General features: G+C 35.2%; 1 protein-coding gene across 1 annotated transcript in view; it reads right to left on the bottom strand.

Moving 5' to 3' along the window:
- The window catches only part of AGBL1 (AGBL carboxypeptidase 1), a 1,144,955-nt gene that overhangs the window by 533,447 nt on the left and 596,508 nt on the right, over nucleotides 1-15,000 (bottom strand). Inside the window, exon 19 of the mRNA XM_051981064.1 lies at nucleotides 7,412-7,541. Within this exon, the coding sequence (XP_051837024.1) occupies nucleotides 7,412-7,541 (130 nt within the window). The remainder of the gene's footprint in view (nucleotides 1-7,411; nucleotides 7,542-15,000) is intronic.

Genomic DNA, 15,000 nt, shown 5'->3' with positions numbered 1-15,000 from the left:
AAATCATTATTGATCAGAGAAATACAAATTAAGACAACTCCGAGATACCACTACACACCTGTCAGATTGGCTAAGATGACAGGAAAAAATAATGATGAATGTTGGAGGGGATGCGGGAAAACTGGGACACTAATGCATTGTTGGTGGAGTTGTGAACGAATCCAACCATTCTGGAGAGCAATCTGGAATTATGCCCAAAAAATTATCAAATTGTGCATACCCTTTGATCCAGCAGTGTTTCTATTGGGCTTATATCCCAAAGAAATACTAAAGAAGGGAAAGGGACCTGTATGTGCCAAAATGTTTGTAGCAGCCCTGTTTGTAGTGGCTAGAAACTGGAAAATGAATGGATGCCCATCAATTGGAGAATGGCTGGGTAAATTGTGGTATATGAATGTTATGGAATATTATTGTTCTGTAAGAAATGACCAGCAGGATGAATACAGAGAGGACTGGCGAGACTTACATGAACTGATGCTAAGTGAAATGAGCAGAACCAGGAGATCATTATACACTTCGACAACGATATTGTATGAGGACATATTTTGATGGAAGTGGATTTCTTTGACAAAGAGACCTGAGTTTCAATTGATAAATGACGGACAAAAGCAGCTACACCCAAAGAAAGAACACTGGGAAACGAATGTAAACTATCTGCATTTTAGTTTTTCTTCCCGGATTATTTATACCTTCTGAATCCAATTCTCCCTACGCAACAAGAGAACTGTTCGGTTCTGCAAACATATATTGTATCTAGGATATACTGCAACATATCCAACATATAAAGGACTGCTTGCCATCTAGGGGAGGGGGTGGAGGGAGGGAGGGGGAAAAAATCGGAACAGAAACGAGTGTCAATATAATGTAATTATTAAATAAAAAATTAAAAAAATAAATAAATAAATAAATTAAAAAAAAAAATGGAGACATGGGAAAGACTAGGACATGGAAAAGAGGGAAATGTACTACAGAATATCAGGAAGCTCAGTGGACTGAATCAAGGCAAGTATAGGACCGCAAAATAAGTTGAATTAGGTGTATAGAAAAAAAGATAGAAGTTCCTTTGATTTAAATTACATTAAAGTCATTCAGCATGAGATATGGCAGCAAGTATTTTTTGTTGAAATTTATTTTTATTTTTATTGAAATTTCCATTAGAAAAAAAGAGAAATATTTGATTTTCAGAGAACATACTATGAGTCTCCAAGATCAGAAATAATGTTAAGGAAAAAAAAATAATAGGTCCATTATGTGCCAGGTCCTGTGATTTGTATGTAGGATACAAAAACAAAAGTGAAATTAGCTCTATGTTAATGTAAAGATGATTATATAAGTGTCAGTGAATAGAGTGATAGACTTGTCAAGGAAAACTTATGTTCAGATCTTGCTTCAGATAGTTCAGTGATCCTGGGTAACTCATTTTATATCTTTGGGCTCAATTTCTTCATCTATAAAAATGGGATAATAATAAAATAGCAACTATTTCCCTGATTTTCTGGTAAGGATGGAATGATCTAATATTTGTAAAGCACTTCACAAATATCAAATTTAGAAATTCTGGGATTTAATGTTACTGTTATTGAAGACAAGGAAATTAACATATATGCTTAAAAATAAATTAGAAATGTATTTAAAGTAGTTTCTTGTTGGAGGATTCTGGTGACTAGATGGATCAAGATAACTTTTCTGTAGGGCTTGAACCAATGCATGAAGGAAGAGGAGAAATTGTTCAAAGCTGAAGTGAGAGGAATGGCATCCAAGCTTGAGGCACAAGATGTACAGAGACAGAGAATCAGAACATGGGATTTGGCAAAAAGAAACAACAATCAAGCCATTATGATTGAAAAAGCAAAGGTATGCAAATGAGAAACATACAACAAGACTGGAAAAACAGAATGGAGTTAGACTGTAACGAGCTTTGAAAAACACAAGTAGAGTATGTATGTTCCCAAAAGGAAAAAAGGGAATCACTGTAAGTGTTTAAGGAGAGAAGTGGCATGAAAAAAGTTGTGCTTTAAAATTTGGCAACTGAATGAAGATTTTATTAGGGTAGGATAGATTCAGGGAGTCCAATGCTATTGGAAAAGTCCAGGTGAGAGGCAAAGAAGTTTATCAAGAGTCATAGCCATGTCAGTGCAGAGAAGGAGACAATATATAAATATTGTACAGGTAAAATTAAAAAAGCTTAGCAACTTGTTGGATAAGACAAGTAAAGGATTTAGGATAAATCTGAGATTAAAAACCTAAGTCAGAAAAAGAGTAGCACCCTCAACAAAATGAGAGAGCTTAGGAAGGAAGAAAGGATTTGGAGAAAAATAGTAAGTTTTATTTGGACATGCTGAGACTGAGATATCAAAAGTTATAAAGTTGGAAATATTCAACAGACAGTTGACAAAGATTCATATGAGAGAGTGGGATTAAATCTACACCTAGAACTTTGAATAGCAGCAATATTTTAACCCATTATTACTAATGGATTAGCATTAACTAACTGAAAATGACTGATCTGGTACAGAACCCTGGAGAACATCTAAGGATTGCAAGGGCACATAGGATTGCTATTTCATCAAAGGAAATTGGAGGGGGACCAGATATGTAGGAGCATAAGTAGAGAAAGCAATGCCTTGACACTCTTCATGGAAGAGAGGGAATCTAGGAGGAAGGGGTGCAGAACGAGTAAAAGACTACAAAATGACTAAGAAATATAAATGTTGATAAAAAGTAATTAAAATTGGTAATTAATGGATCACTTGAAAAGATCAGTTTTGTTCAGTTGAGAGAAAATGTAAGAAACCTGATTGCAAGGTTTTAAAGGCATGAGTATGAAGTCAAATAGTAAAGGCAGCAAATGCAGAGTGCTTTTTATCAGAGGTTTGCCATGTGAAAAGGAAAAGAAATAAGGGACAGTAAATCTGAGGGGATAATAGGATCTAATAATGTTTTTATTGATTTAAAGGAATACTTCAACTTTAAATCTATCTATAAGCAATAGTGATAAGGCTAATGGATAAATAGAGGCAGAAAATTAGACAGAGTATTATAGAACTGAAAAGTTTATAACAGTGGTGTCAAACTCAAATAGAAACAGGGCTACTGAACTGGATATAAGAATCCCTGGGGAAGTATATTGACCTAGAAAACCACATACTAGTATTATCTATGTCTTATTTTTAAAATTTCTTTTGTTAGTTATTTCCCAATTAATTTCTCATTCAGTTTATACAGGAATGTTATGGTCTCTTTGATATCTTTTCTCTAGAAGATCAGATAGATGAGACCAAGGTCACAAGTCAAGAGTCTACCATTTACATAGAGAAGATCCAATCCCTCTTAGATGAAAGCAAACAAAGGGAAAACAGTAAATAATTTGGAATACAGGCTTAGGGAAAAGAAAGAACTCCTGATAGATGGCCTCAATTATTTCAGTGAAATATTTGGCAAGATCATCAGAAAGAAGCAAGATGAAAGAAAAGGTACAGGGCTGGAGACTTGAAGAGATAAGAGAAGACTTGGAAAAGTTGATGAGAGAAATAGCATATAAGGATTATGAGAAAAGAGGAGAAGTGTTGATATGCAATAGAGAGTATAAGTGAATGTATACAGCACAAATTGTACAAGACTGCTAGCATAATTCATGACTTCTTCCACCTGGCTCAAATAGTTCATGCGTAGGATTAAGACAGCAGATGGTGAGAAAAATCTAGCATTGTCATGTAGAAAATGATGAGTGGTTGCAAAAAAAAAAAAAAATGATTCAAGGATAAAGAAAAAAGTAGTTAAGCTAAACTGCTTAATTATTGAGTCAAGCTTTTAATGAAAATAAAATGATGCCAGAGCAGGAATGATGATCTGAGAAAACAAGGAGAAGATAGAGTATTTGTAGGAAATGGAAATGTAAGAGAAATTTGTCTCCTTTGACAAACATCTACATTGTTAGGATGGAAGAGATGTTGTGCAGAGAGCTTGGAGCTCCTTGGAAATCTCATTAAAACAACATATGATGATGCAAGCTTAGGATGAAAAATGTCATCATTTTTGGCTTTTTTTTTTTTTTTACTATTTTCTAGCTGCTGATTAATTCATTAAAAAAAAAAAAACATGTAACCCAGGACTAGATTAGATCAAATTGCTAAAAACTGTAAACTAAAATCAATAGGCTCTTCAAAGGGACAGAGAAATAATTTTACCAATACTCATGTATGGGAAATAAAGAGCAAAGAAGATACAGAGAGCAATAGCTTCTCCTATTCTCAATTCTGAGTTCTCTACAGTGCAACAAGAGCCAGAGAATGCTACCACAGCTTACCTTTGTACATGAATCTAATCTAAGCTCCCGTAATCTGCCTTGAGGTAGACAATATATTATATAATTCTCACATGTTATATCTATCCCAACAAATTTAGTCATAAGGTTACTGCCTCTCTGAGGGACATAGTTGTTGAAGATACATAGACATATGTGTGTATAGGTATGTATATGTATATATGTATGAATGTGTACATGGAAGTACATATATAGACAGGAAGTATATAGACATATATAATGGAATACATACATATACACATGGGACATAAATATCATGTAAGTGTATATATGCATGCACATATATACACACAAATGGGTTTATCTTCTACCTTTCATGATACCTATGGCCTATGAGTTTATAGGTATATGTGTACATATGTGTGTATACATGCATATATACATATATACATATACATATATATACATATATATATATATATACATAGATATATATACATATATATATGCTCCTCTAATAAATATGAGAAAGACACTTATGGTCTGGGACTATGATTTGTGGGAAGGAAAAAGTCATCTACCAACTAGCAATGAAAATAAAAATTCTGATTATTACTCATATATCAGTGCTGCTGGGCAAAAAAGAACAGAACATCCCACAGAATAAAAAAAAATCTCCCAAATTCAAGATATGAGGAACAAACATGAAAGCAGAGGATAGAGCAAGATAATCAGATATTTGTCATAAAATAATCCATAGATATTTTTGGGCTTACATGGCTACATGGGATATGGAGGAAAATTTCAAGGAAGAATTATGTCTTCACAATCATAATAATAACCTAATTGAGGTCACAATCATAAGAATGACCTAATTGAGAAAAGCATTAACCTTACTCCCAGTTTATCCAGTAAGCTACCATATTCTGAAAGTACATAGGATTGCACTCTGGTTTTCTTCTACCCACTGGCATAGATGTGCATGATTAAGATAGATTTCCCAAGTTGCAGATTGCCTTAGGTATTGGGACATGCTGTATACCCACAAGGCATTCTGAGATTCAGAGATAAGGATGGTACACATTCCAAATATAGGGGACAGTCTATGCAAAGACATAGTAACAAGAGATAGAGCAAGAAAAACAATTTATCTGGATCAAAGAGCACATGGATGGGAATGTATAATAAAGTTCAAAAGGTAGATTGGAGTCAGATTGCAAGAAGCTTTAAAATAAAACAGAAAAATATTTATTTCTTTGTAGTGGTAGGAGGGGATAACTTGTTTTTTACTAAATAGAGGAATGACAAAAATACAATAATAACAATAATAGCAATAATATTAATGTTAGCTAGCATTAATATACACTTAAAGTTTGCTTTATATGTTACATAAATATTTTTGTATTATCTCATTTTAGGAATATCATTCTGAAATTTACCAGCTATATGAAAGAAGAATTTAAGAGAGGAGAAGCTTGAGTCAAAAAGACCAATTCAGAAGCAAGAAGAATAATCCAGATGTGAGTTAATGAGAGCCTGAATTCCTTGGATGGCCATAAATACTGTGAAAAAGGTAGATGGGCAAGATATTATAGACAGAATAAACATGATTTGATGATTCTAGATATTTGGAGTAAGAGAGTAGGAAAATTTAATGAAGGCTCTGAGGTTGCAAACCCAAATGACCCAAAGGATGATAATGGCCTTTACTGGAAAATAGAATTTCAGAAGAATATTGGTTTTGGAGATGGGAAGAGATAATAAGTTCTATTTTAATTTGAGATGCCTAAGGGACATGATGTGATGGCAAAAAACCTCACTCTTCCCCCCTACTTTTAAAAAGGTTGTATTACTTACATAGAACAATGGCTAATGTGTGATTGTCACATGAACCACTAACTTTGCTGGGCATCATTGCTATTCTAGCCAATAGAATTCTAATACTCATTCTAGTATTCACAAAATATATCTGCTCTCCTGTAAAAAAAAAATAGTTAACTAATAGACATGGAGGAAATTTTGCTTCTATCCAACAAGAAGCTGAGAATTCTTATCTATTACCATCCATAGAACCCCAAAAGAATTCCTTAAGTTTACTTATGTCTCCTTTGTTTCAGCTCAGGGACAGTTTTCCCTGAATAAGATAAGCAGAAAAACTGGATGGATGGCAGTGTTTTTTGCATCTTCAGGAGGCTGACTAAATATATCCATGTAGGTAAGTAAGAGGTGATTAAAGAGCTTTGTAACACTGTGAATAGCATTTAATACTCAGCTGTTTCTCACCCACCTTTCAGATGGTCCCAGCAGGAAACAAGTCTGGGACTGTCATGTTTATAGCTAATTAATGTTTATTTATATTTTAAACAAGCCTTTCACCTGTCATGTTTTAAAATAAATCTTCTTCTCTTCTATTAGAGGTTGTCAGAGTGGAAAGGAATCCTGCCTTATGGTTTTTCTTTACATGAGTCAGGTAAGACACCAGCCAGCCCCTTAAGGATGTCTCTCCTCCCTGCTCATCTTACTGCCAATCCTCACTAACCAGTAATTACTGTACCACCCAGAGAGATTTCTCTTTTAAAGGATACAAAAAGAGGGTTGAGCTGGAGCTTAGCTGCCCTCTTCCAGGTGAGGGGACTGTATCAATCTTCAAGGTTCCCATTAAATGAATCATTGAATTAACTTGCTATTTTTTGATTGTTGTTATTATTGTTAATGTCAAAGTTGAGGACCTCAAAGGAAAAACTATTTCCCCAGGCTTACATGAAATATTAGAAACAGTCATGCTTCCTGCTTTTTGCTCTTCGTCTGGCTGGCTTTTGGCATTTATTACAATAAAATTCACAATAATTACTGTTACTATTTCTTCAAATCTTGCTTGAATTATTTTCTTGTATTTTAACTGAAAATGTCATGTAGTCATTTTGACACCTCTGCTGTAGATCACTGCACAGCTAACTAAATCTCTATTCAGATCCTTGAGTGAGAAAGGTAATGTTGTTATGTAAGGTTGGCACTGCCTTCTTAAATAATAAGTAACTTTAGTATTATAAATAGTGTCTTTTAAGTGAAAGCATTAGAAAATACTTATTATCTGATTTCCATTTATTTCTTAGGAAAATTCTTAAGAATGAAATGAGGAAGACTCACCACTGGTGTCCGGCCAATGTTATTTAAATAGTGTAAGAGGCCCTTCGTATGGTAGATAGTTGGCTGATGTTGGGCACTAGGAGAAAGCCACTGTCTGTTGAGATCCTCTCCTCTCAATGAACATCTATGACTAAAAATAAATTTAAAAAATAGTAAGACAATTTGAAAAAAAAACTCAAAACAAACAAAAATAATAATAATAACAATTCTAGCTTTCTTCTGGCTTTCACCCAATCAGCAATGAATCCCAGATATCCAAAGACCTGCATATCTGTTTTGTGATGTTCCCAAGAAATATAAACAACTCATGGAACAGAGTTTTGGGTTTGCTTTGGGTTTGTGTTAGGAAATCCAGAACTTTTTTTTAATATTTTATTTTATTTTATAATAACTTTATATTGACAGAATCCATGCCAGGGTAATTTTTTACAACATTATCCCTTGCACGTGCTTCTGTTCCAATTTTTCCCCTCCCTCCCTCTACCCCCTCCCTAGATGGCAAGCAGTCCTATAGATGTTAGATATATTGCAGTATATCATAGATACAATATATGTTTACAGAACTGAACAGTTCTCTTGTTGCACAGGGAGAATTGGAATCAGAAGGTAAAAATAACCCGGGAAGAAAAACAAAAATGCAAATAGTTCACATTCATTTCCCAGTGTTCTTTCTATGGATATAGCTGCTTCTGTCCATTGTTGATCAATTGAAACTGAGTTAGGTCTCTTTGTCAAAGAAATCCACTTCCTCATACAATCCTCATACAATATCGTTGTTGAAGTGTGTAATGATCTCCTGGTTCTGCTCATTTCACTTAGCATCAGTTCATGTAAGTCTCTCCAAGCCTCTCTGTATTCATCCTGCTGGTCATTTCTTACAGAACAATAATATTCCATAACATTCATATACCACAATTTACCCAGCCATTCTCTGATTGATGGGCATCCATTCAATTTCCAGTTTCTAGCCACTACAAACAGGGCTGCCACAAACATTTTGGCCCATACAGGTCCCTTTCCCTTCTTTACTATCTCTTTAGGGAATAAGCCCAGTAGTAGCACTGCTGGATCAAAGGGTATACACAGTTTAATAACTTTTTGAGCATAATTCCAGATTGCTCTCCAGAATGGTTGGATTGATTCACAACTCTACCAACAATGCATCAGTGTCCCAGTTTTCCCGCATCCCCTCCAACATTCATCATTATTTTTTCCTGTCATCTTAGCCAATCTGACAGGTATGTAGTGGTATCTCAGAGTTGTCTTAATTTGCATTTCTCTGCTCAATAGTGATTTGGAACACTCTTTGATATGAGTGGAAATAGTTTCAATTTCATCATCTGAAAATTGTCTGTTGATATCCTTTGACCATTTATCAATTGGAGAATGGCTTGATTTCTTATAAATTTGAGTCAGTTCTCTATATATTTTGGAAATCAGGCCTTTATCAGAACCTTTGACTATAAAAATGTTTTCCCAACTTATTGTTTCCCTTCTAATCTTGTCTGCATTACTTTTATGTGTACAAAAACTTTTCAATTTGACATAATCAAATTCGACAACTTAAATGAAATAGAAAAATACCTCCAAAAATATAGCTTGCCCAAACTAAGAGAGGAAGAAGTAAATATCCTAAACAGTCCCATCTCAGAAAATTTGACATAATCAAAATTTTCTATTTTGTAGTCAATGGTGATATCTACTTCTTCTTTGGTCATAAATTCCTTCTGCTTCCCCAGGTCTGAGAGGTAAACTATCCTATGTTCTTCCAATTTATTTATAATCTCATTCTTTATGCCTAAGTCATAAACCCATTTTTACCTTATCTTGGAGTACGGTGTTAAGTGTGGATCAATATGTAGTTTCAGCCATGCTAATTTACAAATTTCCCAGCAATTTTTGCCAAATATTGCATTCTTATCCCCAAAACCGGGGTCTTTGGGTTTGTTAAACACTTCATTATTAAAGTTAGTAGCTGTTTTGTCCTTTGAACCTAACCTATTCCATTGATCAACTAGTCTATTTCTTACCCAATACCAGATGGTTTTAGTAACCACTGTTTTATAATATAATTTTAGATCTAGTACAGCTAGGCCACCTTCATTTGATTTTATTTTTCATTAATTCCCTTGAAATTCTTGACCTTTTGTTTTTCCATATGAACTTTGTTATTTTTTCTAGGTCATCAAAATAGTTTTTTGGGAGTCTGATTGGTATAGTGCTAAATAAATAGATTACTTTAGGTAGTATTGTCATCTTTATTATATTTACTCACCCAATCCAAGAGCACTTAATATTTTTCCAGCTGGTTAGATCAGACTTAATTTGTGTGAAAAATATTTTGGGACTTCTGGTTAAGATGGCGGAGAGGAGGCTCACAGCTGCATAAGCTCCACACTTTCTCTCACTATCCATTTCATTACAAGCCTCTGAATCAATGCTTGACTGAAAAAAACCCACATATAGTTACCAAGAGAAGCCATCCTTGAGATCTGCCAAGAAAGGTCTGTCTTTACTGGAGGGCTGGGGCGATTTTAGATCGGGCGCAGGCGGCGGGCAGCGGCAATGAGAGCATGGGAGCAGACTGGAGAGGGGGTGGGGAGTGATCGCGGGGAGTGATCACAGCCGTCTCTGCGGGGAGAGCTTCGCTACAGGTTTGGAACCTGCAGCAAGTCAGCAGCCCAGCAGAGAAGCTAAAAACACCGGGGCTGAAGAATACAACCCCAAACAGCTGGAGTCTCTCAGGACCTGGCCGCACCCCCCTTCCTCCCCCACAGTGACTCAGCACGCTTTGGGATCTCAGAGCGCAGGCGCAGCACAGTCCTGCTAGTGCCTCACTGCTGCCCCCTGCAGTCTGTAGAGGAAGCTCGATAACACACCCAGCGCCCCCCCCCAAAGAAAGACTCCAGTTTTTTCTGTTTTTCTTTGGTAGTTTGTCTCTGATTAATAGAGAGAATGAGTAAGAAGCTGAAGAGGACTTTAACCCTTGACAGCTTCTATACAGATAGAGAGCAGACTCTAAATCCTGAGGAGACTAAAAACAGGCAGTGCCCAGGTGAATCCCCAAAGGAGGAGAGCATCTATTCCTCAGCACAGATGAACCTCATAGAAGTGATTAAAAAGGCTCTCACAAGGGAGCTAGAAGAAAAATGGGAAAAGGAGAGGGAGGCTTGGCAAAAGAGCCTGGAGAAGTCAGTTAAAGAGAGAGTGGATAAAGAAGTAAAATCCTTGAAAAATAGGATTAGTGAACTGGAAACAGAAAACAGCTCTCTAAAAAACAAAATTGGCGAAATGGAAAAAAATTCCACAGAACAAAAGAACTCAATTGGACAATTAGAAAAAGATTTTTAAAAAGTGACTGAAGAGAATACTTCACTGAAAATCAGAATTGAACAAGTAGAATTGAATGACTCGAGGAGACAAGAAGAATCAGTCAAGCAAATCCAAAAAAATCAAACAATGGAGAAAAATGTAAAATACCTTCTGGGAAAGACAACAGATCTGGAAAACAGATCCAGGAGAGACAATCTGAGAATCATTGGACTCCCAGAAAAACATGATGAAAAAAAGAGCCTGGACACTATTTTCCAGGAAATTATCAAAGAGAACTGCCCAGAAGTCATAGGAACAGAGGAAAAAATAAACATTGAAAGGATTCATCGATCACGCACTGAAAGGGATCCGAAAATCAAAACACCAAGGAATATAGTGGCCAAATGCCAGAACCCTCAGATGAAGGAAAAAATATTGCAAGCGGCTAGAAAAACCCAATTCAAGTATCAAGGAGCCACAATAAGGATCACCCAGGATCTGGCAGCATCCACATTAAAAGATCGAAGGGCCTGGAATATGATATTCCGAAAGGCTAAGGAACTTGGTATGCAACCAAAAATAACTTACCCAGAGAGAATGAGCATCTTTTTCCAGGGAAGAAGATGGACATTCAACGAAGTAAGCGAATTTCATCTATTTCTGATGAAAAAACCAGAACTTAACAAAAAGTTTGATCTACAAATATAGAACTCAAGAGAAATCTAAAAAGGTAAAGATTAATCTTGGGAACTATATTTTGACTATATAGATGTATAAAGAATACATGTATACCTTGTTCTAGAAATTGATGTGGAAAGGACATTGTACCAGAAAAAGGGTAAAGTGGGGGTAGTACATCTCATGAAGAGGCATAGGAAACCTATTATATCCGAGAGAAAGAATGGAGGGGGATAAATATAGTGGGTATCTTACTGCCTTCAGAATTGGCTTTAAGTGAAAAATCTTAAGACATATTCAATCTATGGTGAAACTTCTCCCATCTCATTGAAAAGTGAGAAGGGAAAAGTGAAAAGGGAAGGAATAAGCTAAGGGGAAGGGAATAAGGGAACTGGGAGGGAAAGGGGTAAGATAGGGGGAGGAACTCTAAGGCGGGGGGAGGGATACTAAAAAGGGAGGGCTGTGAGAAGCAAGTGGTGCTCACAAGCTTAATACTGGGAAGGGGGGGAAAGGGGAAAGAAGGGAGGAAAGCATAAACCGGGGTTAACAAGATGGCAAGTAATACAGAATTGGTCATTTTAACCATAAATGTGAATGGCGTAAACTCCCCCATAAAGAGGAAGCGGTTAGCAGAATGGATTAAAAGCCAGAATCCTACAATATGTTGTTTACAGGAAACACACCTGAAGCGGGGAGATACATGCAGGTTAAAGGTAAAAGGTTGGAGCAAAATCTACTATGCTTCAGGTGAAGTCAAAAAAGCAGGGGTAGCCATCCTGATCTCAGATAAAGCTAAAGCCAAAATTGATCTAATTAAAAGAGATAAGGAAGGACACTATATCTTGCTAAAGGGTAGCATGGATAACGAAGCACTATCTATATTAAACATATATGCACCAAGTGGGGTAGCATCTAAATTCTTAAAAGAGAAACTAAGAGAGCTGCAAGAAGAAATAGACAGTAAAACTATAATAGTGGGAGATCTTAACCTTGCACTCTCAGAATTAGATAAATCAAACCACAAAATAAATAAGAAAGAAGTCAAAGAGGTAAATAGAATACTAGAAAAGTTAGATATGATAGATCTCTGGAGAAAATGTAATGGAGACAGAAAGGAATACACTTTCTTTTCAGCAGTTCATGGAACCTATACAAAAATTGACCATATATTAGGACATAAAAACCTCAAACTCAAATGTAGTAAGGCAGAAATAGTAAATGCATCCTTTTCAGACCACGATGCAATGAAAATTACATTCAACAAAAAAGCAGGGGGAAGTAGACCAAAAAATAATTGGAAACTAAATAATCTCATACTAAAGAATGATTGGGTGAAACAGCAAATCATAGACATAATTAATAACTTCACCCAAGAAAACGATAATAATGAGACATCATACCAAAATGGGATGCAGCCAAAGCGGTAATAAGGGGAAATTTCATATCTCTAGAGGCCTATTTGTATAAAATAGAGAAAGAGAAGGTCAATGAATTGGGTTTGCAATTAAAAATGCTAGAAAAGGAACAAATTAAAAACCCCCAGTCAAACACTAAACTTGAAATTCTAAAAATAAATGGTGACATCAATAAAATTGAAAGTAAAAAAAACTATTGAATTGATTAATAAAACTAAGAGTTGGTTCTATGAAAAAACCAACAAAATAGACAAACCCTTAGTAAATCTGATTAAAAAAAGGAAAGAGGAAAATCAAATTGTTAGTCTTAAAAATGAAAAGGGAGAACTCACCACTAACGAAGAGGAAATTAGAGCAATAATTAGGAGTTACTTTGCCCAACTTTATGCCAATAAATTCGACAACTTAAATGAAATAGAAAAATACCTCCAAAAATACAGCTTGCCCAAACTAACAGAGGAAGAAGTAAATATCCTAAACAGTCCCATCTCAGAAAAAGAAATAGAACAAACTATCAATCAACTCCCTAAGAAAAAATCCCCAGGACCAGATGGATTTACATGTGAATTCTACCAAACATTTAAAGAACAATTAACTCCAATGTTATATAAACTATTTGAAAAAATAGGGATTGAAGGAGTCCTACAAAACTCCTTTTATGACACAGACATGGTACTGATACCTAAACCAGGTAGGCTGAAAACAGAGAAAGAAAATTATAGACCAATCTCCCTAATGAATATTGATGCTAAAATCTTAAATAAAATATTAGCAAAAAGATTACAGAAAATTGTCACCAGGATAATACACTATGACCAAGTAGGATTTATACCAGGAATGCAGGGCTGGTTCAATATTAGGAAAACTATTAGCATAATTGACTATATCAATAACCAAACAAACAAAAACCACATGATCATCTCAATAGATGCAGAAAAAGCATTTGATAAAATCCAACATCCATTCCTAATAAAAACACTTGAGAGCATAGGAATAAATGGACTTTTCCTTAAAATAGTCAGGAGCATATATTTAAAACCATCAGTAAGCATCATATGCAATGGGGAAAAACTGGAACCTTTCCCAGTAAATCTGGAGTGAAGCAAGGTTGCCCACTATCACCATTATTATTTAATATCGTATTAGAAACACTAGCCTCGGCAATAAGAGTCGAGAAAGATATTAAAGGAATTAGAGTAGGCAATGAGGAAACCAAACTATCACTCTTTGCAGATGATATGATGGTATACCTAGAGAACCCCAGAGATTCTACCAAAAAGCTATTGGAAATAATTCATAATTTTAGCAAAGTAGCTGGCTACAAAATAAATCCCCATAAATCCTCAGCATTTTTATACATCACCAACAAAACCCAACAGCAAGAGATACAAAGAGAAATTCCATTCAGAATAACTGTTGATACCATAAAATATTTGGGAATCTATCTACCAAAGGAAAGTCAGGAATTATATGAGCAAAATTATAAAAAAGTCTCCACACAAATAAAGTCAGACTTAAATAATTGGAAAAATATTAAGTGCTCTTGGATCGGCCGAGCGAACATAATAAAGATGACAATACTCCCTAAACTAATCTATTTATTTAGTGCTATACCAATCAGACTTCCAAGAAAATATTTTATTGATCTAGAAAAAATAACAACAAAATTCATATGGAACAATAAAAAGTCGAGAATCTCAAGGGAATTAATGAAAAAAAAAAAAATCAAATGAAGGTGGCCTAGCTGTACCTGATCTAAAATTATATTATAAAGCAGCAGTCACCAAAACCATTTGGTATTGGCTAAGAAATAGATTAGTGGATCAGTGGAAAAGGCTAGGCTCACAAGACAGAATAGTCAATTATAGCAATCTAGTGTTTGACAAACCCAAAGCCCCTAACTTCTGGGAAAAGAATTCATTATTTGATAAAAAACTGCTGGGATAATTGGAAATTAGTATGGCAGAAATTAGGCATGGACCCACACTTAACACCATATACCAAGATAAGATCAAAATGGGTCTATGACCTAGGCATAAAGAACGAGATTATAAATAAATTAGAGGAACATAGAATAGTTTATCTCTCAGACTTGTGGAGGAGAAAGAAATTTGTGACCAAAGATGAACTAGAGACCATTACTGATCACAGAATAGAAAATTTCGATTACATCAAATTAAAAAG

Source organism: Antechinus flavipes, chromosome 2 (genome assembly GCF_016432865.1).
Source record: "Antechinus flavipes isolate AdamAnt ecotype Samford, QLD, Australia chromosome 2, AdamAnt_v2, whole genome shotgun sequence".
In the NCBI taxonomy this organism is placed as follows: domain Eukaryota; kingdom Metazoa; phylum Chordata; class Mammalia; order Dasyuromorphia; family Dasyuridae; genus Antechinus; species Antechinus flavipes.
This window is presented reverse-complemented; position numbering and strand designations above follow the sequence as displayed.